The 22599-nt window shown below is 40.1% G+C and overlaps 10 protein-coding genes across 10 annotated transcripts; 5 read left to right on the forward strand and 5 right to left on the reverse strand.

The window, feature by feature from the left end:
- Positions 1 to 2369: 2369 nt before the first annotated feature.
- RO3G_01225 (uncharacterized protein) lies at positions 2370 to 3738 on the forward strand (the record flags this gene model as incomplete). The annotated part of the gene is made up of 6 exons (XM_067655816.1): positions 2370 to 2418; positions 2476 to 2606; positions 2660 to 2741; positions 2794 to 3335; positions 3385 to 3585; positions 3634 to 3738. The coding sequence occupies 6 exons, from the start codon at positions 2370 to 2372 to the stop codon at positions 3736 to 3738; spliced, it is 1110 nt and encodes a 369-aa protein (XP_067511917.1).
- Positions 3739 to 4086: 348 nt separating this feature from the next.
- On the reverse strand, positions 4087 to 4356 carry RO3G_01226 (uncharacterized protein; the record flags this gene model as incomplete). Its single annotated transcript, XM_067655817.1, has 1 exon — positions 4087 to 4356. One exon carries the CDS (start codon positions 4354 to 4356, stop codon positions 4087 to 4089), a length of 270 nt encoding a protein of 89 aa, XP_067511918.1.
- A 724-nt stretch (positions 4357 to 5080) lies between these two features.
- On the reverse strand, positions 5081 to 5549 carry RO3G_01227 (uncharacterized protein; the record flags this gene model as incomplete). The annotated part of the gene is made up of 2 exons (XM_067655818.1): positions 5081 to 5089; positions 5403 to 5549. The coding sequence occupies 2 exons, from the start codon at positions 5547 to 5549 to the stop codon at positions 5081 to 5083; spliced, it is 156 nt and encodes a 51-aa protein (XP_067511919.1).
- A 1682-nt stretch (positions 5550 to 7231) lies between these two features.
- Positions 7232 to 8613, forward strand: RO3G_01228 (uncharacterized protein; the record flags this gene model as incomplete). The annotated part of the gene is made up of 4 exons (XM_067655819.1): positions 7232 to 7399; positions 7444 to 7557; positions 7602 to 7747; positions 7800 to 8613. 4 exons carry the CDS (start codon positions 7232 to 7234, stop codon positions 8611 to 8613), a joined length of 1242 nt encoding a protein of 413 aa, XP_067511920.1.
- A 1204-nt stretch (positions 8614 to 9817) lies between these two features.
- Positions 9818 to 11126, reverse strand: RO3G_01229 (uncharacterized protein; the record flags this gene model as incomplete). Its single annotated transcript, XM_067655820.1, has 4 exons — positions 9818 to 9913; positions 9964 to 10247; positions 10289 to 10891; positions 10940 to 11126. 4 exons carry the CDS (start codon positions 11124 to 11126, stop codon positions 9818 to 9820), a joined length of 1170 nt encoding a protein of 389 aa, XP_067511921.1.
- A 1769-nt stretch (positions 11127 to 12895) lies between these two features.
- Positions 12896 to 14938, forward strand: RO3G_01230 (uncharacterized protein; the record flags this gene model as incomplete). Its single annotated transcript, XM_067655821.1, has 10 exons — positions 12896 to 13115; positions 13160 to 13225; positions 13297 to 13332; positions 13388 to 13407; positions 13461 to 13492; positions 13546 to 13696; positions 13752 to 14379; positions 14434 to 14519; positions 14572 to 14737; positions 14796 to 14938. The coding sequence occupies 10 exons, from the start codon at positions 12896 to 12898 to the stop codon at positions 14936 to 14938; spliced, it is 1548 nt and encodes a 515-aa protein (XP_067511922.1).
- A 251-nt stretch (positions 14939 to 15189) lies between these two features.
- RO3G_01231 (uncharacterized protein) lies at positions 15190 to 16815 on the forward strand (the record flags this gene model as incomplete). Its single annotated transcript, XM_067655822.1, has 1 exon — positions 15190 to 16815. One exon carries the CDS (start codon positions 15190 to 15192, stop codon positions 16813 to 16815), a length of 1626 nt encoding a protein of 541 aa, XP_067511923.1.
- A 261-nt stretch (positions 16816 to 17076) lies between these two features.
- Positions 17077 to 18307, reverse strand: RO3G_01232 (rhizopuspepsin-5; the record flags this gene model as incomplete). The annotated part of the gene is made up of 2 exons (XM_067655823.1): positions 17077 to 17921; positions 17974 to 18307. The coding sequence occupies 2 exons, from the start codon at positions 18305 to 18307 to the stop codon at positions 17077 to 17079; spliced, it is 1179 nt and encodes a 392-aa protein (XP_067511924.1).
- Positions 18308 to 21061: 2754 nt separating this feature from the next.
- Positions 21062 to 21707, forward strand: RO3G_01233 (uncharacterized protein; the record flags this gene model as incomplete). Its single annotated transcript, XM_067655824.1, has 3 exons — positions 21062 to 21551; positions 21613 to 21632; positions 21687 to 21707. The coding sequence occupies 3 exons, from the start codon at positions 21062 to 21064 to the stop codon at positions 21705 to 21707; spliced, it is 531 nt and encodes a 176-aa protein (XP_067511925.1).
- Positions 21708 to 22208: 501 nt separating this feature from the next.
- On the reverse strand, positions 22209 to 22563 carry RO3G_01234 (plasma membrane proteolipid 3; the record flags this gene model as incomplete). Its single annotated transcript, XM_067655825.1, has 4 exons — positions 22209 to 22240; positions 22297 to 22359; positions 22428 to 22466; positions 22524 to 22563. The coding sequence occupies 4 exons, from the start codon at positions 22561 to 22563 to the stop codon at positions 22209 to 22211; spliced, it is 174 nt and encodes a 57-aa protein (XP_067511926.1).
- Positions 22564 to 22599: the final 36 nt, after the last annotated feature.

A 22599-nucleotide genomic window follows, 5' to 3' on the forward strand; every position in this document is an offset into this window, starting at 1 on the left:
ACAAGATTTCCCTTTTTCTTCTCGTTTGTAAACACTATGAATCTTGTTAAAGCAGCATTACAATTCTCTGAAGTAAACACCAACAAAACAAAAAAAGAAGATAGCTGGCTCTCTTTCTCAACATAAAAAAAAAACGTCAGCTCAAGGTGCAACGTTAGTAATTACAACCTGCTTCTTTTTATTTAACACATCTCTTTAGAAGAATCTCCCCCCCCTTTTTTTTCTCTTATATACCTTTGTAGCTAACAACGCACCAAAAATAATGCGATAGTAAGAATAACAAAAGGATAAACAACACTATTTCATCAGCTAAAAGAGAGAGGTTACTACTTCGAGATGCAAGTCTGCCAAATTAAAGAAGTTGCTTGGGCCACACCCTAAAGCTAGGATACTATCTATATAATAGCATCACAACAGACAGTCTAAACAGAAGTAGTAATAACTGTATCAATAGTAACAGTAGAAAGAGGAGAGAAAAAAAAAAGCCGGACAAGTATTCATCACTACAAACCTTACTGTCAATCCTATGATGTGATCCTTTACTTTTGCTTTCAGTTGTGATATTGTATAGGATATATGACCTATACTAGTAGATATATGGAATAATATACATGTACATACATAAAAAGAAAAAAAAAAGAAAACAAAAGAAACAGCAATGATTATAGACAATGGAAGACAAGTAATGGATCTAAAGAGGAAATAAGGTCATGACAGCATCAATTCTTTATCTATCGAAACAAAAACAAAAGCAATAGCTAAAGAAAGGTCTATGAGAGAAGTGCATCTGGTAGTTGACTATGCAACAATGGATAGTGATACTCAGGAGATGAATATGTGTAGAATAAGGTCAAGTCGAGGTAAGTGACACGCGATGATAAAAATGAGAAAAGACAGTTACAAGTGTTTGGTTATTGTGTAATTTATATAAAGTATCTTTATAAAATAAAAGATGCATGTTTAAAAGAAGAAATGTAGATTGGGCCTGTGCTTGGTTTATTTATTCGTCTACAGTTGATGTTGAAATAGCGAGTTGTACAAAGATGATCAAATAATGTGTTTTACACATACATCTCCTGTCGCTTGTTCTTTTTTTCTTGTTTGACATCTATGAACTTATTCTGTAACCAAGAACAAAAGCTGTCGAAGGTAGGTTATGAGCACTTGAGCAACCTCTTTATAATTGCAAGCAATGAACAAGTAAACGATTGATTCTCTCTCTCTCTCTCTCTCTCTCTATTCTCCTTCAAAAAAAAAGACAATTTCATAAGCTATATTATCAGGCCTGCTCTAACAACGAAATCCCAATAAGTGGATACTACATGAAGCGAAGGCTGCTAATACGACTACTACTATTATTATTATACAAAGAAAGAGAAGGTTATATGGTTACCAACACGACCACACTGTATACTTTGGTTATTTTATAAGATGAGTGAAATATCAGCAGCCTGATGAATATGATGTGTTGTCAGGCTTGCTTCCAAAGAAGATCTAAAGAAGATGATATGGTATCATGACTCTATGGAAATACGATGACGATTGTATGTGATTATGAAGAGCATATGGACTGCAAGAGGGATGAAGAACTGCTAATATGGACAAGATACACTATTTCCAGAAATTAAAGTCGCATTTTGTAAAGTTTTATAATATAATTTATATGTAATTGCGACAAGTCACGACGACTTTAATTTCTGGAAATAGTGTATAAAAGTCATTAATTGGAAACGACTCTATTTTTAAAAAAAAAGGTAGGATATTCAAATATGGATTGCAAGTAGGATCACGGTCAGAAATGAGACGATGGCTCTTTTTGAAATTGTGGAGACTGCGAACAGTGGGATTGCTTATTGTCGAAGGAGTGGGATGCTGTGATTGTGGGTTATATTGGATTGAATGATGCGATAGAAATATTGATAGAACAGGAGAAGAAGGGCTGTCTATAATCGAATATAGAGTGACCTCAAACAAAAGCAATGAATGCAGATGCACAGCAGAGGAAGAGGACCATGTAATATTCAACTGGAAAACCTACTGTGTTTTATGAAGGAAACAAACCATAAAGGATACAAAAGATAAGCCCATCTCCACCCGTTTTTTATTTACTCTGTCAGTAGCCAGTTGAAGTAAATCTTTGTAATACAGCCAAGCAACCTTTTGAAAAAGGACTGTAGACAGAGTTTGATTCTGCAACTCACTGCTTATCTAATATTATTTTATTCATCTTTATTTATGTCTCTCTGTTTATAGGCATGCATTTTACATAATCCGTTTTCTTTGCTGAGAATGAATCATGATTTCCCTTTTTTTTTTTTTCTCAACTGTAAACACCAACGCATTTTATCTTTTTTTTTCTCATTATTTTAATGAAGTCTTGGTTACAACGTCCAGAAACTAAAAAATATGCAGCAGATGGTATATTCAATAGATAAAGAAAGTGAGACGATAAACACCTTTCTGACACACCCTTAGTTGCTTTATTTGCACTTTCGCAAGTAGCGTTTTATTTTGCTTTCAAGTATGTCGCAAGTTCGTTAGATCCCACAAGAGCCAAACGTCAAGAAGCCAAAGCGAAAAGTAATCGTGTTCTTGGCAAATTGGGTGTAAGTCTTTTGGTCGTTGCTGACCCTGATTATTTCTTTGACGTTTACAATAGAAAGACATCAAGTTGTCAGAATATGAACAGATTATTGCAGCAGAAGTGATCCATTCGGATGAAATCAGTGTTAATTTCAGACGTAAGCAGACAAAAGAGAGAGAGAGAGGAGTGACTGACGTCTGGGTGGGTAGAGATTGGTGGGTTAGATTCTATTATTCAAGAACTTCGCGAAAGTGTGATTTATCCACTTTGTTATCCTGATCTATTCACGTCCGCCTCTGGCTTGTTGGGCGCACCCAAGGGGGTCTTGCTCTACGGCCCACCTGGCTGTGGCAAGACGATGTTAGCCAAGGCCCTGGCCAAAGAGAGCGGAGCGACGTTTATCAACGTGCATGTCTCGACCTTGACGGACAAATACTATGGTGAATCCAACAAGCTCGTGTCGGCCGTGTTTACGCTGGCGAGGAAACTGCAGCCGTCGATTGTGTTTATTGACGAGATCGATTCCTTCTTGCGTGAACGTCGAAGTACGGATCATGAGACGACGGGCATGATGAAGGCCGAGTTCATGAGTCTTTGGGATGGACTGACGACGGGTGAGGAGGGTCGTATTGTGATCTTGGGTGCGACCAATCGACCGAATGATATTGACTCGGCCATCTTGAGAAGAATGCCAAAGCGATTTTCGGTTCGGTTGCCAAGCGAATCACAGCGAAAGAGTATCCTTGAACTTGTAAAGTATGTGTGCGTTCTACTGTGAATACTGATGACCCTCCCTATAGTTATTGAAAGACATTCAGCTAGCATCTGATTTTAATATGAATGAACTGGTCCAGAGAACAGCAGGGTTATCGGGAAGTGATCTAAAGGAACTCTGTCGTAATGCGGCCATGATACCCGTTCGTGAATACGTTCGATCTGTTCAGACAGTGACAAAGAGTGACGATGCAAGCCAAGATTTGATCGATTTAGATCTTTCTGGGGTAAATGCATTTGTGCTGATATGACCCAGTCCTGATGAATTTGAATAGGGAATCAATACACGTCCACTGAATTTGGCTGATTTTTATGGTTCTGAAGGCGTCAAGTCCTATAGTTATGCGACAGATACGCCTGAACAAGAAAACCTTGATTGAATATCAGTGTCTCTGTTAGATAGAAAACAAGAATTCTTCTGTAGAAAATAAAAAAAAGATGTTTGACTACTTAAAACGGGAGTCTTTGAAAGTTAATTCAAGGAGGAGGATAGGACACACTTGTTTGGAGAGATGATCAGCAGTGAGCCTATAGAATTTAATCTTGCCTTCCTCCTTGTTTCGTGTGTGTGGTTTGATGATCAGACTAGGACATGATTATGAATTTCATTTACAGACTTGTTTGCATAAATGAGTTATTGTATTACACATGATGCAGTAGGATAAATAGATGATTTATTATAAAATAGGTTTTAATAGATTACAATAGAAATACATGAGGATAAAAGACTAGTAGGTTGACTGTTGTTGCTCTCTTTCAATTTCTTGATCTGCTATTTCAATCGCGTCACCCAATATCAGCTTCACTTGATCTGCTAATCCCAATCGGACGGGTGGTTCTATAAATGAAGAAGTATCACAGGTGGAGATGGTAAGTTGGCCAGAAAATGAAGAAGTAGACAGACGAGGTAATTCATCAATTTCGACCTTTTCGGAACCCTTGTGTTTGTCATCTCTAAAGAGACGAGACAAGCGTTGAAATAAATGGCGACGAGTCATAAAATGGAATGAGAAAAGAAAAAGGAAAAAAGTGTAGACTGTATTTATATACCCAACTCCTTTTTCCCCCTTCCTTTCTCTTTCCTTTTTTTGTCTTGTTAATTATGCCCTTACATCTTTTGCAGATTTATTTGCCACTATTTTTAATCCAATTTTCTTTTTTGACACGATTCGATAAGATATCTTGAATCCTCGTTCATTTAAAAACTTGTTTTATGGGCTAACCATGCCAGATCATGATCGATCAATCACTGCAAGCATTTTATTTTTACACATGAATCGATTGGGCGTACATTTTGTTAGCATGTCAATAAGTTCACCCTTTCCCCTCCCCCTTTTTTTTTATATAGACTTGTTTGGAATCAATTGACTGTAAAAGCCCGATTGATGAATAGGATCTGTGTTTAATATTTAAAAGGAGAGAGAAAGAGAGAGAGAAAATGTGATAAACAGTCCAAGGGAGACAAAAAAAACAGCTGTTCACAATTGAAATAAACTTTCTTCTCTTTCATTCTCTCATGCCGCATACATTTGTGTACACGGAGCCTGCATAAATCATTTGCCACATTCAATCGTATGAATCCCTTTCACTGTGAATGATACAAACCAAACTTGAATGCTTTCTCTTGTTCTTTCAACCATCCTTTATTTGTATTGAATAAAAAGAAAAAGAATGAACAAGAGGTTTCAAAAGAAAAAGAAGATGGTTCGGAAATTACTAAATTTAAACTTGCTTTCAAAAAAAAAAAAAAAAAAAAAAAAAAAAAAAAAAAAATTAAAAAAAAAATTAAAAAAAGTTAAAAAATCCTTCTTGTCTTGTTTTCAAGCAGATGAATCCACTCGATTCATTTGTTTTATATCCAAGACATAGGATGCTACTCTATTCATCAAGTACGTTAAGCAAAAAACAACCTTTGGGAAATTTTAAAAAAGGAGAAAGAATGCACAGTGCATCGCATTGAGTTAACCACACGTTGATTTATCTGTGCACCCATCAAGACCTTTCTTTTCGATAAACAACGGTAGGTTTACTAAAAGAGGTCTACCCTCATTTTTGTGGCCCTATCGATAGCAGATTGAAGTCCTTCGACCCCATCACCTTCTTGTCCTCTCTTTTTATATCCTAAAGGCAAGATGACCTCATTGGCTGTCGTTATCTTATCTCCACAGGAGACCACTGTAGGCTCACCCATGTTGGATTTCGACACAATGTCATCCACAGCACCCTTTTAAAGTAGTCAGACAGTCAACCTGCTATGGTTTCGTGGTTTATCAGCAAGAAGGGAGTGAGTCAAAGGAAACCATCAGGCTTTGTATCCAACACGAGATACGGGTTCAATCTACCAAAGTAGATGAACCCATAAAGACATAGAAACCATCCTCTTTCTATCCATACCCTTTTTACTATCCAACGGCTGTTGAAAGACAATGTGTTTTTTTGGATTCATGTTATTTGACTTTTTTTCAGACAGTTGCTTTGAGTCCACTCCAAGCGCACTCAGAAAGTGCCCCTCATTTTTTTAAAGTGATTTGAATGCATCCATTCTCTTGTATTGCTATGTTTGATGTCTCAAGCGCACCTTTTGATCCTGTTGGATGAGATGGGTTGATTGGACCTTTCTGATAGCAGTGAGTGAATCCAACAGGAGGCTCGACGTGGATCGGCGTGATGACCTTCAAGGTCGCATTCCTATTTCAATGCCTTACGACCTCCAGCATCACCACGGTCGACCATCCAGCCGAACCTCCCTCTCTCTCTCTCACGCTGTCCTTTTTTGCGAAAAGGACCGAATGAGAGTAAATACAGTTTTGAGCAACGACTTGGATCTCGTGGACAGGGTGAGTCATGACATTTTCTACTGGTCGGCTCCTGTTACACTATCCAATGAACCTTTTTTTGGCATAGTATTTGGGCCGTGTCACTCTACGTCATAAAGCAGCCGCCTTAGACATCGTGCCATCAATGCTTATTTTAGACGTTTCATCAAGAAAAAAAAAAAAAGAAACAATCAGGTTGGATATGATGTCATGGTCATTTCTAAATGGAGAACCCTGATCTGCCCGCTCGGTGTGGATCTGTAAAAAAAAGAGATCAGTGATGCTTGTGTAATCTTTATCGCTTGAATAAAGTAAATAAAAATCGATTTTTTAAAAGTGAAATAGTCTCTTGATTTCATCCTTGTCCTATTTTCATAGCTACTTGTTCAAGACACCTTTCTTTACATAAAAATACTCATTTTCATGGAGTCTACTTTTTGCCCAAACTAAAACATCCCCCCTCCATTGGTTATCTACAAGTGTAACATTTTATTTTGTTTAAACGTTATATTTTATTAAAGGTCCAATTGAGCGCTAAAAATAAAACAAATAGGTGTCCGCCCGGACCAGATCAATCCGTTTGGAGGTGTGATGTGTAGAAAAAAAAAACCCCCCTCTTCGGGTTCAAGGGTAAAAAATGACATTTTATTTTGACGTGTTTCCCATCTTTAGGTCTTGTCCTTTACAATTGTACTTGCGAAAAAAAAAAAAATGGCTTGCGTCTATTTTTCATTTGGGGAACCACGAAAGGTAAAAAGAGGGGAAACAAGTAGTTCACACCTGAGAATGGGACATTGTGAGCAGTTCGAATCCATACATCTAAACAGATTCATTTTCTTTTGTTCAATCCCTTGACACAAGATAACCATTCGGATATTCAATAGGAAGATGGGAAAAAAAAGAAGATGGAACCAGTGTAACTCGATTACGTCGTGAATGGGGACATTCAATTCACTTGATGATAAGCGTCGAAAGATCTGTCAGAATTCTCAAATTTCAACAAGAGTTATAAGATTGCCTTTCTCTCCCCCCCCATTCACATCCATTCATTTTTCTCATGTCACTCTCTCTTGAGCACTATGGTCTTTCTCCTGTCACTGGCTTCCTGCCATCCAAACCACCCCTTCAAAGGCTGCCCGACGCTTATTTTGCTCCTTGGGAAAACAGGCTGGATGGCCTGCACGAAGCCTTAGCGGACCACTCGATACGGAAAGACATCCAAAAGGTAAGTGAATGTTCACCTTCTCCAGTGACTGAACCATGCCTTAGCTGCCCTTGTTGGATACCACTCGACTCCAGACCACAGAAGAGTATCAGAGGGCCTTTCTGGTCCTTTGCTTTCTATCCCATGCCTATGTCTGGGGAGAGGAAGAAGCCGCGAAGGTAAGGGGAGAAGGGAATCAGAAAAAAAAAAAAAAAAACTAAAGCCGTGCGATCAGATCCTGCCGGCACCACTGGCCGTGCCACTCACCAAGGTCTCTGACCATTTGGGTCTCCATCCGGTGCTGTGCCATGCCTCGGTGGCTCTTTGGAATTACCGCTTGATCGATGAAAAGGGTCCTTTGGAGCTAAGGTAAAAGAGAGAGAGAGAAAAAGAGAAAGCAGAGAAGACTAAAGAGCCATAGCAACATGGAGGCCCTGGCTACGTTTACCGGCACGCCGGATGAATCCTGGTTTCATATCGTCACAGCCTCCATCGAGATCGCCGGCGCCCCATGCCTGCCAGCGATCGTGTCCGCCCTAGACCATGTCCGAAACGGCCACAGCGCCGGCCTGAAGGCCAGCCTGGAAACGATCGAGACCGCGCTAAAGGAGATGAACAGACAGCTGCCCCGGATGTTTGAAAGACTGGATCCAGGTGTGTTTTACAACTCGATTCGACCCTACCTGTCCGGTTGGAAATCACTCGAGCAGGGCCTGATCTATGAAGCCTGTGATGATCGCGGTCATTCGTTCGCGGGCGCCAGTGCCGCCCAAAGCTGTCTGATCGCCGTCCTGGACGTCGCGCTCGGTGTGGTGCATCACGAGACCGGTCAGCAGGGACCCAACCGGTTCATGCTCACCATGCGTCAGCACATGCCTGGCTCCCACCGGGCCTTTTTGGAGGCGGTCGAGGCCGCGGCCAACGTCCGTCCCTTCATCCTCGGCTTGGATGACAGCGGACAAGAGCTGGTGCGGTTGTATAACGCCTGTGTGCATCAACTCAAGTTGTTTCGTGATAAGCATGTGCAGATCGTCTCCCTCTACGTCGTCAATCAAGCTCGGAAACAGGATCGACTTGGCCCCCAGCCAAAGGAGGCTCAGCAGGTCCTCGGCACCGCTGGGGCCAGTGTGATGCCCTTTTTGAAGCAGGCGAGAAATGAAACGAATGAGACAAAGGTGTCGTTGGATGAAAAAAAGTCAAGGCCATCTTGGTTGGATTGGTTCCTGGGTCGGTGAACGTCTTGGGCCCGGTGTGGGGATGCTGTCAACAAAACATGCCTTGTCCTTCTCGAAGCATTTTTCTCCTCTCTCTCTCTCTCTCTTTTGTTGATGCAGAACAAGGCACTCATTTGTTTTAATAAAGAGCTCTCTTTTGATTTTTTATTTTGCAGTGGAATTGAAAGTTCTTTTGTCGAACGGGATCTCATTTTTTTGAATGCAGTAATAGCCTGGTTCAAAAAAATGGAGCCTGTGTGACGCATTCGATACCTCAACCACAGAGGATGAGCAGCAGGATAGAATGAGGCCAGCGAATACAAGAACCATCCAATTCAATATCTAAAATAGAATCAAGTCACCCTTTGTAGGGCTCTCGATGTTTACAATGTCTTCAGAGTCAATCAGCCGAGGTGCGTTATTCAAAACCACTGGGTTGCTACATCCTGATGATTTGCACTCAAGGCCTTTGGATGTTGAGAGCCACCCCATCCGAGCTCCTCACGTTAGCCACCGTCTTCCAATGTCAGACGCCCTTTTTGTGGATGAAACTCCGTCATGCTCTATCTACAAAAACTTTTATTTTTTTTTTTTTTCTTTACTTATTTTATTTATTTCTTTTGATCCATCGACACCCATGCAATTTCTACGACCGTTTTCAACGATAGTGAAGCGTCCTCGGTATTCACCAGAAGCAGAGGCGATCTTGAAGGACACGATGGTGCCAGGACCTCTTTTGAAATATTTAAAGACGAAAAAGGATAAAAAGAAGACGACGGAGGCAGCATCGCCCATGTACACCGAGCCAGCCCGATCGCTTTCTGCAGAGGAATCAGGACCGACGGTGGCCCAAGAGCGATTGGCCGAAAGGGTTCAGAGAGCACTTTCTACGGTGCACTCGATCGAAGACTTGCCGACCCCGTTCTTGACGCAGATGTCGATTCGGTCCATCAAAGTCTCTAGGAATTTAAAACGATGTCAAATAGATTATGAAACACTATCTGATAACAAGAAAGAAAGAGTAAGAAAGAAAGAATAGAAAGACATGGTTCGCTCATGTGTGATGTGTAGGGAAAGATTCATCATTCGATCAAAGATTACAGCCATTTATTAAATAGTCTTATCAATCGACATTTACATTCAAAATACCCAATTCATGTGAAATTTGTATCAAACAACGACACCAAGCAATTGGAAGAAATCTATCAACAAATTGAGAATGAAACTATCCACTGAGGATGGTTTCATAGGCTGGATCCATCATGGACACGTCTTGTCTGGCCACGGCAAATCCAATCTGACGACGACCGACGTCAAAGACCTTGTGTGATGTGGGTTAGTGATACTAATAAAGAGCAAAGAAAAGATTACCGTATAAAAATGTTTCAAAAAGACATCACCCAGGACCCAACTCTGCACTTTCTGTCCCGAGACACCCGAGAGACACATGCGGCTGGTGGGGTACATTGGCGTCAGAAAGAGGGCTTCGGGCGGCAGGACGAGAGGACCATTTTGGGTATGTAAGATGAGGGGTTCGAGCAACTGGATGTTCTGACAAGGAAAGGACCAGGTGCCATCCCCGTTTTTGACGGCACCCGGCACACGACGATGATAGATCTCGGCATCCTTTTTGGGCATGATGATCAGGGTGGAACCTAAGGGATGTGAGTTTTGAGAATTGAACAGACCGACTTACCGCTGTCGACAATGGCTTTTCTTTTGGGGTAATAGAGATCATCAAACTGGGCCCCGACGAGCTGGATCATCCAGTAGCCCCGATCAACCACGTCCACAAACCGGAGCTGACCCACGAACCGGTCGTTGTCGATCCCTCCGAAATCGATCTCACCGGCCTCATGCTGACTATAGATCGCAAAGACCGGTTGGTCCAGGACGCCCTGGAGGACCATCGAGATCACCGGGGGATCCTGCTCACTGCTCGCGATCCGAGGCAGGCCGAGTCCAAAGATCCCTTGGAATGGTGTGCCTACAAAATCCCGAGAGAGGGAAAGGATGTGGATAAAGGCCTGGCTGTCGATCCTCAGCGGGTCGCTGGTGCCCAACCAGACCTGGTCTCGACCGAGCTGGCCATAGACGGAGCCCGTGCCGTATTCGATCTGGGTATAGGCCTCTTCGTCTTCAAACGTGCTCGATTGGTCGGCGTGGTAGGCGGTCGGGTGGGATTGACAGACGGCGTTTCGACAGTCGGAGGAAATGACCCAGAGATCGGCACTGCCTGTGTCAAAGACGACTTGGAAAGGTTGGGGAGGTGTTCCGATGCTGATCTCTCCATAATAACCTGTCTTTCGTTAGTTTGTTTTCATTCTCTTGTCCGTGTGTGATTTACCGCTGCCGTGATTATAAGCTTTTTGGTCTTGTTTGACAAGATAGGACACCGGTCGACCCTGCAAGGCTGACAGGTCCCCTTTTGAATACGCTGCTTTCTTTAAACCTATTTTAAATTGCTTTTTAGGTTGGGTGGGTGAAGCCCAAGTGATGGAGAACAAGAGACCAAAGAACAGGATGGATTTCATTTTGTTGGATTCGGGAGTAAAGAAAGAAAAGAAAAAGACAGGGCCCTTTCGAACGCTCACTTTTAAAAAGACAAGTTTATTTCATAATTTTTATTTTCTTTTTTTTTTCAAATCATCCAACCCATTGACAAAACACAACCCATTATTTTCTCTCTCTCTCGTCTCTACTTTTCCTCCTTATTTCTTCACACGTCCTTCTCTCTCGGCTTTCATGTCGGAAGATTATTACTAAAAGGTCATTTCAAAAAAGACTTGGATGAAATAGGATTAAAATAAAAATGGATTTATTTTTTGACACATGGAACACCTAAAAAAGATGCCTTTTTTATATCCTTCCGTTCTTTATAAAAAACTATGCATTCAACGCATTCCTACTATCTGCAAAAGAAAAAGGAAAAAAAAAAAGAGACCTTTAAGGATAATTAATACACAGACGCCACGAATAATAAGATTTTTTTTTATTCTATAATATGACTAAGGGGTGAGGGTCCTATTAAAAGAGAAATAAGGGAAAAAAAAATAAAAATAAAAGAGTCTATTCCAAATGGATGTACGACAGATAACGAGTGAAGTCAACGTACTCCCTTCTTGATGCCATCTTGTTCTGTCTCTAGTCCAAGATGATGTCCAAAACATCAACAAGCGATCGACCTTTACACCCAGTCGACGGCTGAAACTGTTTGGATGCATCCTCTGCTTTTGTTTGGCAAACATCCTCCGCGGATCCACTGTTTACATCGATTGTATAAAAAGTTGGGTTTTTTTTTTAAAAAAAGTGATGCCAACTGTTTCCACTGATTCCCTCTCTTTTTTTCACAGACTTTTTATTTCCCTCCCTTTCATTGATGACGCATGGACTGTTTTGTTTCATCTATTTTTCAACATCGGGTGCCACCCTTTTCTTTGTGGACCCCCCCCCCTTTTTCGCATGGTCTCTCTTTTTTTTTTTTTTTTTCAAAGGTTCAAAACAAAGCAACTCTTTGTTCGTAAAGAAGCGATTTGAGCCAGGGTTTGATTCGGTCGGGGGATCTCTTTTTCCCAGGGAACGGATCATTTCTTTTGATGAACGTGATCCTGTCCTACGGTTGCTTGTAAACAGGCATCCAAGTGGAGTGTGAATCCAAGTGGGGGGGAATATCTTGAAAGATCAGAAAAGAGATGGACTTGATCTATCTGCATCAAAAGATGCAAACAAACAAAAAGGTTGGCTTTGAAGACCGAATGAACTTGTGCACATACCAAACCTACATTTTTATTAAGGGATCCAAAGGAGGTGCATTGGATGTAGGCCATCACTGAGAAAAAAAAGACACGATGGGAAAAATCCATCTGTTCAACACACGGTAAATTCAACTTCTTGTCATACCAGATTTCCCCACCTTTTCGTGCGCCCAATGTGAAATTTTCCTTTTTTGTATCTTTTCACCTTTTCCCGGTATTTTCTGGTTGAAACTGAATTTCATTATTTCTCTGTTTATAGTAAAAAGAAAGGGGGGTGGTGTTGGTCTGTGGAGTGAAGTGAGAGGAAAGGAGACAAGAAAAAAAAAAATAATCCATCTTATTGTTACCTCATTTACCCCGCATTTTAACAAGTGGTGTGATAATAAAAAAGAGAGAAAAAGAAGGTCAGTGACTTAATCGGTATGTTACATGCACAAAACTTTATCTCTTTTTTTAGTAGAGTGCAAGGGGTTTGGGGGTGTGTCTATAAATTGATTCGTTCATTTCCTTTCCCTTTTTTTTTTTTTCCTTTTTATTTCCGTTATAAAATGTCAAACATAAAAGATGAATCAAAACCACAGATCGAACAAGTGGAGCATATTCCTTCTGGACAAGAAAAGACAAATGGTGAGCCAAGTCATGCACCAAAAAAGAAGCATTGGTTGATTCGATTCAAGGATTCGATTTATACCAAACCTGAAAGCACACCTAACGTGTGGCATCTGTTGGTCAATTTGAATAATACACAAAGGATTACGTTCGTAGCAGGTGGGTTGATTTCCTTTCTTTCTTTTTATTCATTGTTTTCATAGCCTTCTTTGGTTGGACACTGGATGCTTTTGATTTCTTTTCGGTTTCTTTGTCTGCTACACGGATTGGTATAAACAAAAAAAAAAGGACGCCTTGTGTGGATAGCAAAAGAGAATGAAATTAAATTGTATTTTTATAGCTGCTACTTATGGTGTCACACCTTCTGCTGTAACAAGTAAGTGCCTTTTTTTTTAAAATAAAAATCAATCATTCATTTTTCCTTTCAATAGGTGCTATTACTACCACATTGGTAATAAGCATAATAAAAGATTCCATTTTCTCTAACCCACATTATCACAATAGATGCTGAGACCTATCGGTGCACTGATCTTTGGGTAAAAAAAAAGATAAAACGAATGCTCCTCTTTTGCTTATCAACAATGAATAGTGCCTTGGCTGATAAATTTGGTCGTCGGTGGCCACTGATGATTGACATCTTTTTATTTTCCATCATCAACATGGCCAGTGGTTTTGCACCAAACCTGTCTACCTTCATCGGTCTACGTGCTGTCTTTGGTATCGCGATGGGAGGCGAATGGGTAAGGAGGGGGAGCAGGCAAATGGAGAGGGTCGAGACTGATGAAGGATGTGTAGGGATTGGGTGCTAGTCTAGCCCTCGAAAGTCTTCCGATCGAAGCGCGTGGATTGTTCTCTGGCATCTATCAGCAAGGCTATGCTTGTGGTTACCTGCTGGCGACACTGGTGAACTATGCCGTGACCGAAACAGGCTCTACCTGGCGTATTCTCTTCTGGGTCGGTGCCGGCTTTGCTCTGCTGGCGATCGTCATCCGTCTCTGGGTACCAGAATCAGAGACGTTTGTTCGTCAGACACATGCTCGCAAGATCCTGGGTCGTTCGATCTGGAAAGAACTCAAGACGGCCGTTCGATTGCACTGGTTACGTATGATCTACATGGTGATACTCATGGCCTTTATGAATTTCTTTTCTCATGGTTCTCAAGATCTCTATCCTACCTTCCTCCTCAATCAATTAGAATATACCTCCACTCAGCAAACGGTCACGGGTGTCATCATGAACGTGGGCGCCATCATCGGCGGTACCTTGTTTGGTTACTTTTCCAATTTCCTGGGTCGTCGGTTCGTGTTGAGTCTCTGCGCTATCTGTGCAGGTGCCTTCATTCCTCTTTGGATCTATGCTCCCAATATTCATGCATTGCAGTTTGGCGCGTTCATCATGCAATTCTTTGTTCAGGGTGCTTGGGGTAAATGAATCACATGTGACATCATGGATTTGATTGGCTGAATGTCTTTTTTAGGTGTCATTCCTGCACATATCAACGAGCTGTCTCCTGATGCCTTTCGTGGTTTAATGCCCGGCTTGGCTTATCAGCTCGGTAACTTGGTAAAGACCCCCCACCGCCGTCTCCTGTCCGTTCCACTCATCGTTTCAATAGATCAGTGCTGCCTCAAGTCAAATCGAAGCCACGATTGGTGAAAGATACCCTCTGCGTAATGAAGATGGTACATACAAGTTAAACTCGGAGGGCAAACAAATCGCAGATTATGGCAAGACACAAGCTATCTTTATGGGCTGTGTGTGTGGTTGCTTATTGATCACAGGTAAAAACTGATCTGATCGCTTAGACACATCGATCCTCACTTTTTTTTTTTCATAAAGCACTCGTGGGTAAAGAAGAACGTAACAAGGACTTTAATCAAAACCTGACTGAAAGTCATCATGGAACGATCGGACCCGAAGAAATTAAGGCAAATGAAGTTGAACAAGGCGTTCCTGCATCTGAACACACTGTAAATAAATAACGTTTTCTTTTTCTTTTTGTACAATAAATATCTCTGCAATAAAAAAAAAAAATCCTTGGATGGCTTTATTTTTTGTTCCAATTTGACGTAACTCTATTCTCATTATTCGGAGTATAAAACGACGCATAATGATGAGTTCTCTGACATAAAATTGATTTTTTTTTTTTCTCATGTCAAAATGGATAGAATTACCAGCAGAGATCCTTTTGCAGATCTTTAAGATAGTAGCAAAAAACAATGATATCATCTCCATGTTTATACAATATCAACTCGTTTGCAAATCATGGTATCGAATCACTTGCACCTATTTATACCGAGAGATCTTTATTGACAGTCGTAAAGATCAACAAAAACTCATTCGATGCTTAAAAGAAAACAAACTAGGTCATCTGATTGACAATGTGATCTTTGCTTATGAACAGCCTTTGGTCAATAGTGTCATTCGACAGTTTGCAGAGCTTTGTCCCAATCTCAAATCAGTGCGATACTTTGGGGATTCAAAAAAGAATGTCTATCCTGAGCTTGCTCTGCGATTTCAACATTTAGAAGAAATCCCTCACTTTTTAGTAGACGAAGATAAAGAAGAATCAGACTATATTGAATGTGCATTACGCTTTCAACATTCACTCAAAGTGCTTCAGCTTCCCTGTCGAGATCCGTCAAGTGAAGGAGCACGACGGCTGATGGGTCAGCTAAAGAACTTTTCGAACCTGTACTGCTTTAGCGCTCGCGATGTGACAGCCAGCTTGATGGACTTTGATGACGTCCTGAACCTACCTCAACTAAGGGAATTTGAACTATCGACCGATGCAGAAGTCCTCTGTCCTGCTCAAGCACGCCATCTCCCCTCCACTCGACCCTGTTTCAACGTTCGAAGCTTAAAGGCCAGTGTTCATTACGATGATTCTCTCTTCCCCTACGTCATGAAACGGTTTCAAAACCTGGGGCATCTTGAACTCCATCTTTACAATCCACGTACAGCGTCGATAAAACGAAAGCAGGATGACTACTTTGCAAACCACCTTCAGACGATTCTGGATTACCTCCAGTCGATACCACGACATGAATTAAGGTATTATGGCCCCACGGAGCAAATACGAGAGATCATCCAGTATACCAAGCACCGATCGCTCTCCATCTCTGTCTTTGGCCCGCTCTCACTGGATGAAGACGTCACCGATCCTTGGATTTCCATCACACAGCGTAGCATCGACCTTTGTTATTTTGACTATTGTGATCGAGATCAGCTGCTGGATGTCGTAGTGCAGTGCTGTAAGGAAATTGTGGATCTAAGGCTGTCGATCACGGCCATCGGCAGGGAGGATGAGATCTATGAATCCATCCTGGACATTCTCGAGCATTGTGAAAAGATCCAGTCGCTTCACTACTCCACCCTGGGAGAGATGGTGCTACCGATCGGCCAGAGTACCTTATTGACCGGGAGTGATTCCCTGAAAAGACTTTATTTGCGAGCAGGCTATATCGATGCAGACATCTATTCCACTTGCTCGTATTGGTTCCCAGAACTAAGGCATCTGACGGTCGATAGACCCTATCGAATGGATTGCCAAGAGCATGAGATGGACATGCCCCATGCTTGGCTGGATTATCTCAAGTTGGACTTTGGCCATTCGTTCATTCCCGAAGAGGATCCCAAGTTCCCCATGTCCTCTTGTGTCGTGCTCAAGATCAGGACCTACACAACACGCGCAGTCTATACTCTCAGCCGGCATCAAGGACTTGTCGCCATCGAGGAAGCAGAGATCCCTAAAACCAACGTGATGCTGACCATCGACATCCACTGTCATTCTTTGGGTTATTTCAATCTCTTTGTGCTGGATGTGCATTTGCTACAGCATTCCTTTGACTTGGAATAAACACCAATTCTTTTGTGATGTACATAGAAAAAGACATAGAATGATCCCAATTTTATTATTATTCTCATTACACTAAGAAGATCATGTATTATAATAACAATGATAAAAAAAATAAAAAATAAAAAAGGACATTGAAAATAACAATAGACTCTATCGTCTTGTATAGCCTATGTTTAGAAAGTGAAAGAAAGTTACAAGAAAACTTTTAATAATAAATAAAATAGAAATATTTTAAATCAGTCAGTCAGTCAGTTCAATAGACTAAGCAACAGGTGCTATTTGAACTTGAGGTACTGTGGGGTTAAAGACAACATAGTTGTTCTTCAAAAAGACATCACCAAAGATAGCAAAGTCATAGTCACCATAACCGAAGCCAGCGATACAAGAGTAACCATTTTGTTCATAGACAAGGGAGTCGGCAGGGACCTCGAAGGTAGAGGAGCCGATAGTGAACACAAGGGGTTGGAAGCGAGAGGTGTCACAGCTGATGGAGAAAGTACCATCATAGTTATCTCTAGCACCATACGCAGAGGCAACCGAGCGGGCGACATCATTAGGAAGGACCAAGAGAGAGGTACCGGTGTCAAGGATGGCCTCAAACGAACCAGCGACACGAGAGCGACCGATGGAGGCACCACGAATCGTGACACCATACCAGCCATTGGAGTTATCGACCGGGATCGTGGTCAGGGAGCCCTTGAACTTGCTCGAGTCATAGCCACCAAAGATATATTCGCCTCCACCGCCGTTGCTTTCCTTGCCGAGGTAAACACCAAAGACAGGGTTACTGATCAAGCCTTGACTGATCAAGTTATCCACCGGCGTCTTGACGCCTCGGACGGTCGTGATGGAATTAAAGCCAAGGCCGAGAAGGCCATCCGAGGGACCGTTTTGGAAACTGCTGGCTTCACGTCTGGCCAATTCGATCGTTTGACGTTGGATGGTCAGGCCGCCCAAGACGACGGTATCGGTGCCCAAGATACCACTGGCACTGGAACCATCACCATAGGAGATGGACCACGCACGACCGTCCTTGGCATAGGTTCTGGATTGATTGGGGTTATACTTGGTTTGAGAATAACCACAGTTGGTACATAAAGAAGAGGCTTCAACGAAAGGATTAGTCAAATAGAGAAAAAACGATGGGCTAAAGCTTACCAAACCACAGGTCAGAGGAACCAGTATCAAAGTCAAGCTTGAGCGTCACGCCAGGTGTGCCCACCTTGACTTGACCAAAGTACTCGATGTCATTGTAGTAATCCGTCACAGGCACACGACCGATGCCATCCGTCGAGGTCGAGTTGGAAGAAGAAGAAGTCGATCGGTGTCTGTGGTACTTTGCCAGGACCTTTTGAATCGCGTTCTTGGCATTCGGCTTGTAGTCCTTGTTCTTTGTCAAAGGAATGTTGACCTTTTTACCGTTAGGAGCTGCTTCTGTAGAAAGCACGAGCACAGCAAGAGCGACACAAGAAGAAATCAAAGAGAATTTCATGATTGGAAAAAAAGAAAGAAGGGAAAGAGATATTCTTTTTTATTCTGGGATAAAGACAATTTCAAACAAGACATCCCTATCGTTTATATAGGATTTGAATAGAACCTACATTGGACATGTCTGTGTGCACAGGCTTTTCTTTTCAAAGGAAAAATGTCCATTAAAAGTATATTATTTCTTTTTTTGATACTCTTTATCCGAATATAGAAAATTGAAATCTTTTTTTTTTCTTTTGTATTCATGTAGAATTGTGTCATGCTTGCTATCAATTTCCCTTTTTTTAGGTAGAAAAAAAAAAAAAAAAAAAAAAAAGTGGTGTCCGATCCTTGATCGAATTTGTACAGTGTTATACAAAGAAGCAAGAAAGGGGGGGTGATAATTCTTATGATTGAAACTCCACTTTATTAAAGCTTCATTTTTTATTGACAAACATTTTGAACCTGAAGCCATTGCTCTCTGATTCTTTACTTTGCATACCTTCTTTTTTGCTATTTCAAAAGCTAAACTATTCCTTTGCTTTTATTCAGCTAAAAATCGTATCCAGCATGTAATTGCGTTCATCCACATCCTTTGGTTATGTTTCCTCTTCTTGCCATCTTCTTAACCCTGGAGTAATGCAAATTGTTGTACAAATCTTGATAATTGAGTAACAAAAAAAAAAAAAAAAAAAAAAAGGAGCACAAATTTATGTAATATTATTAGAATAGATGCAACGTATTTTCTTCCTTAATGTACTACACAGCCATTTTCATTGTGGTTAATCTAGCATAATTGCGTGCTTATCATCGTAGCACGAGTAGACTTATCCTTCAGCAAAGAAAGAAAAGAGTGTAATGAGAAAAACAAGTGTCTGTTCTTTGAGGCATCGTATAAAAGACACTACAAAGAGTATTGAGACGATAGAATCTACTTGGTCATTCTCTCTTCTTTTCTTCTTCTTCTCCTTTTTCTTTTTTGTATCGAGACCTAATCTCTCTAGGCTATGTTAGAAAAGAACTCTTGAAGCTCTTCATCTAAAATTAATCATCAAATTATGCATGAATTTCAAAAATAGCAAACATGTCCTTGTAAAATATCGTAAGACAAAAAATCCTAATGCTTGGTGTTTCTTGTACACCGCAATTAGCTTAGGTAACTATATGTCTTTTGTATAATCTTACTTAGGAACACTGAGTAATTTAAACATCAAAGCAACCCTCACGTTAACCATTAGATACAACTTTCACTTAAAAGAATAATTCCTCTCCTAAACTGAATTTATTTATTGCTGCTTTTAAAAGTTTTTGCTCTATAAAACGACTGTTACTAAAAGAAAACCAAGGCTTAAATCAAGTATTTCATAATAAGCAAGCACATTAAAATACACCATAAGAAATAAGAAAATGCATACGTAGTATGACCTCTGATGGTGTGTAGACTTTATCTTTTTATATCTATGAGAATAGTCTCCTTTGTAAATATCTAACGTAATAAGCTATTGGCTGACGTTCTTTTACAGGTCTTGGAAGAAACCAAAAAAAAAAAAAAAACTACAAGTCATGCAACGTCTATAATATGTATCGGATTATTTGTGTGTATTTACATAAGCAGACTAGCATTGCCACCTGTGGAGCCCAATGTAAACACATTTAATAACCAATAAAAAAAAGATATATTACCTTGTCGAACAATTGTATATATTATTCACGTTGCTTAGTAAAAAGTATCGCTCAATAGCTTGCAAATCTTTGCCAAGATATAATGAATTGAACGTAACGAAGAATCGAAAAAGGGATTTTACATTGAGCTTACCTGGTAGTTTAAAAACTTGGAATACATTACTTATATCTCAAATAGGTTACGGATTGTTTACAATTAAGAAATTTTGGGACACGCATAAAGGAGAAAGCATATTTTTTAAGAGCATAATACCTTATTAGTTAGTCTTGTTGCAGCATTTGATATCTAAAGGCTACGGTTTATCATGATGATAGTCCATTTGTCTACGTTATTCAAAGATTTCAAAGCTTAAAACATCTTGTAATAATCTTTCACTATTCAGCAATTATCCTACTAAGAGAGGCCCTTCAAACCCACTAACTTGTTACCAAACATTACGAAATATACAAAGGACTACCTTTCTGTACCTGCCCATGGCACTAGACCATCAAATCAAGTAACCAAGCAATCTGTGATTTCTGTCATAAAACGCAATTAGCAGTTAGTAGCTATTAGGAAAATAGTCAAGATTAGTTAGCCCATGTTCACATTCGATGATTTGAGAAAACTGCCCGCCTTTGTTTTTAAATCCCAGATAGCGACATGTACAATGAGAAACATTGATCTCTCAAGACTTGTAAAACTATTCAATCTTTTCACTAAAAACAGCTCATAATATGATGTCACCAAACGATGTTCTTAAGAAATCAACACACAATGATCCCCTTAAACTCTTCGTTTGTAAACAAGTTGTATAAATTCAGATATCTATCATATTTGTTCATATGATTTATTATACTTAAGGTGTTTGTTCTGTTTAGAAATGCCTGTGACACAAGATACGCATGTCGTGCATCTGTCATGGACTTTTCTTGGAAAGTATTAAACAGAATAACTTATCATTATACTATTATTATTCTGCAAATTTCACTTGAAGCAAGGTCGTGATATTAAAAAGATGAACCGGAGTTCATTACGTAAGATATTTTTGTATTACTTTGCTGAGAAAAAAAAAACTAAGAAAGATTTTATCTTTTGTATTTCTTTATTATTTTAATGTCATCCAAAGTATTGATTGTCGGCTGCATAGAGTTTGCAACAGACATTCTTTGTGAACTTCAAAAAAAGTATTCTATTGAGTATTGTGCCTCAAGAACACGTCAAGAATTTATTCAAGACTGCTCTGATAAATACAAGGACATTTCAATTATTTACCATTCACCCGAAGCACATGAGTCTCTAGGAGTCTTTGATGCCGAAATGATCCAAAGTTTTCCTGAGTCACTTAAGTATATTGTTTATTGTGGGGCTGGATATGACTCAATCGATGTAGATGCTTGTGAGCAACGTCAGATCAAGGTCTCTCATACTCCGATGGCTGTGGATGATGGTACGGCTGATATAGCTGTCATTTTGATCCTAGCTTGCTGTCGTAATATGATTGCGGCGAGCAATAACTTACGAAAGGGACGATTTCGCCACGGATTAAGTATGGGTACTGATGTGCAAGGTAAAGTTTTGGGTATCATTGGTGCTGGAGGTATTGGTAAAACATTGGCTAAACGGATGGCTGGATTTGATTTAAAGCAAATACAATATTACAATAGAAACCGTTTACATAAAGATGGTAAAAGAAAAATGCAAATCAAAAAAAGAATCTAGCTGATGAATTATCTTTTAGTTGAAGAACAATATAATTTGACCTATGTTGATTTTGAAACTTTATTAAGGACTTCAGATATTATCTCTATTCACTGTCCTCATTCAGCTCAAACAACGCATTTGATTGACTACAAAGAATTCACATACATGAAGAAAGATGTAATTATAGTTAATACAGCGCGCGGCAAAGTTATCAATGAGGCTGCTTTGGTGAAGGCTCTAGAAAGAGGCCAAGTCTTGGCAGCTGGACTGGATGTATTTGAAGAAGAGCCAAAAGTACATCCTGGGTTACTTACACATCCTCGTTCAGTCTTACTCCCGCATATCGGTACGTTTACTCGTCAAAGTCAACACAATATGGAAAAACTAGTGTTGGATAATCTCGTTGCAGCTCTTGAGCACGACACCCTTTTAACTCCTATCCCTGAACACAGAAAATACTTTAATAAATAAAGCAGCACAAAGCATTTATGTATACAGAAAGAAAGGTATCATTTATTATAGACGTTGTATATACGTAATAGTGCGTTATACCATAGGATTAGAATTTCAAAATAATATAAAGCGCATGAACTATAATAGAACAAAGTGAGTAGCTCTTCTTATGTACTGTGCTTAATGATATTTACTGATGCCAGGAATATAACCAAGAATGGTTAAAGCAATATTAATCAAAAAATCGACATTACACCCTGTTTATAAGCGTTAATTTTATTACAGAGATTCCCTTTTTTTTTTTTTTTTTTTTTTTTTTCTTTACCTCTTTCAAGAAAAACACCAAGAGGTGGTAGGACGATAGCTGTACATAATAAAGGTGAATATAGTGAGCTTTTCCTTTTACGATTTGATCACTTACCACCAATAATTTTAATAATATCAGAAGCAGTAGTAGCCATTTTTAAATATACTTATTTAAACCCATTTGATTCAAA

Source organism: Rhizopus delemar, genomic scaffold (genome assembly GCF_000149305.1).
Source record: "Rhizopus delemar RA 99-880 supercont3.1 genomic scaffold, whole genome shotgun sequence".
NCBI lineage: Eukaryota > Fungi > Mucoromycota > Mucoromycetes > Mucorales > Rhizopodaceae > Rhizopus > Rhizopus delemar.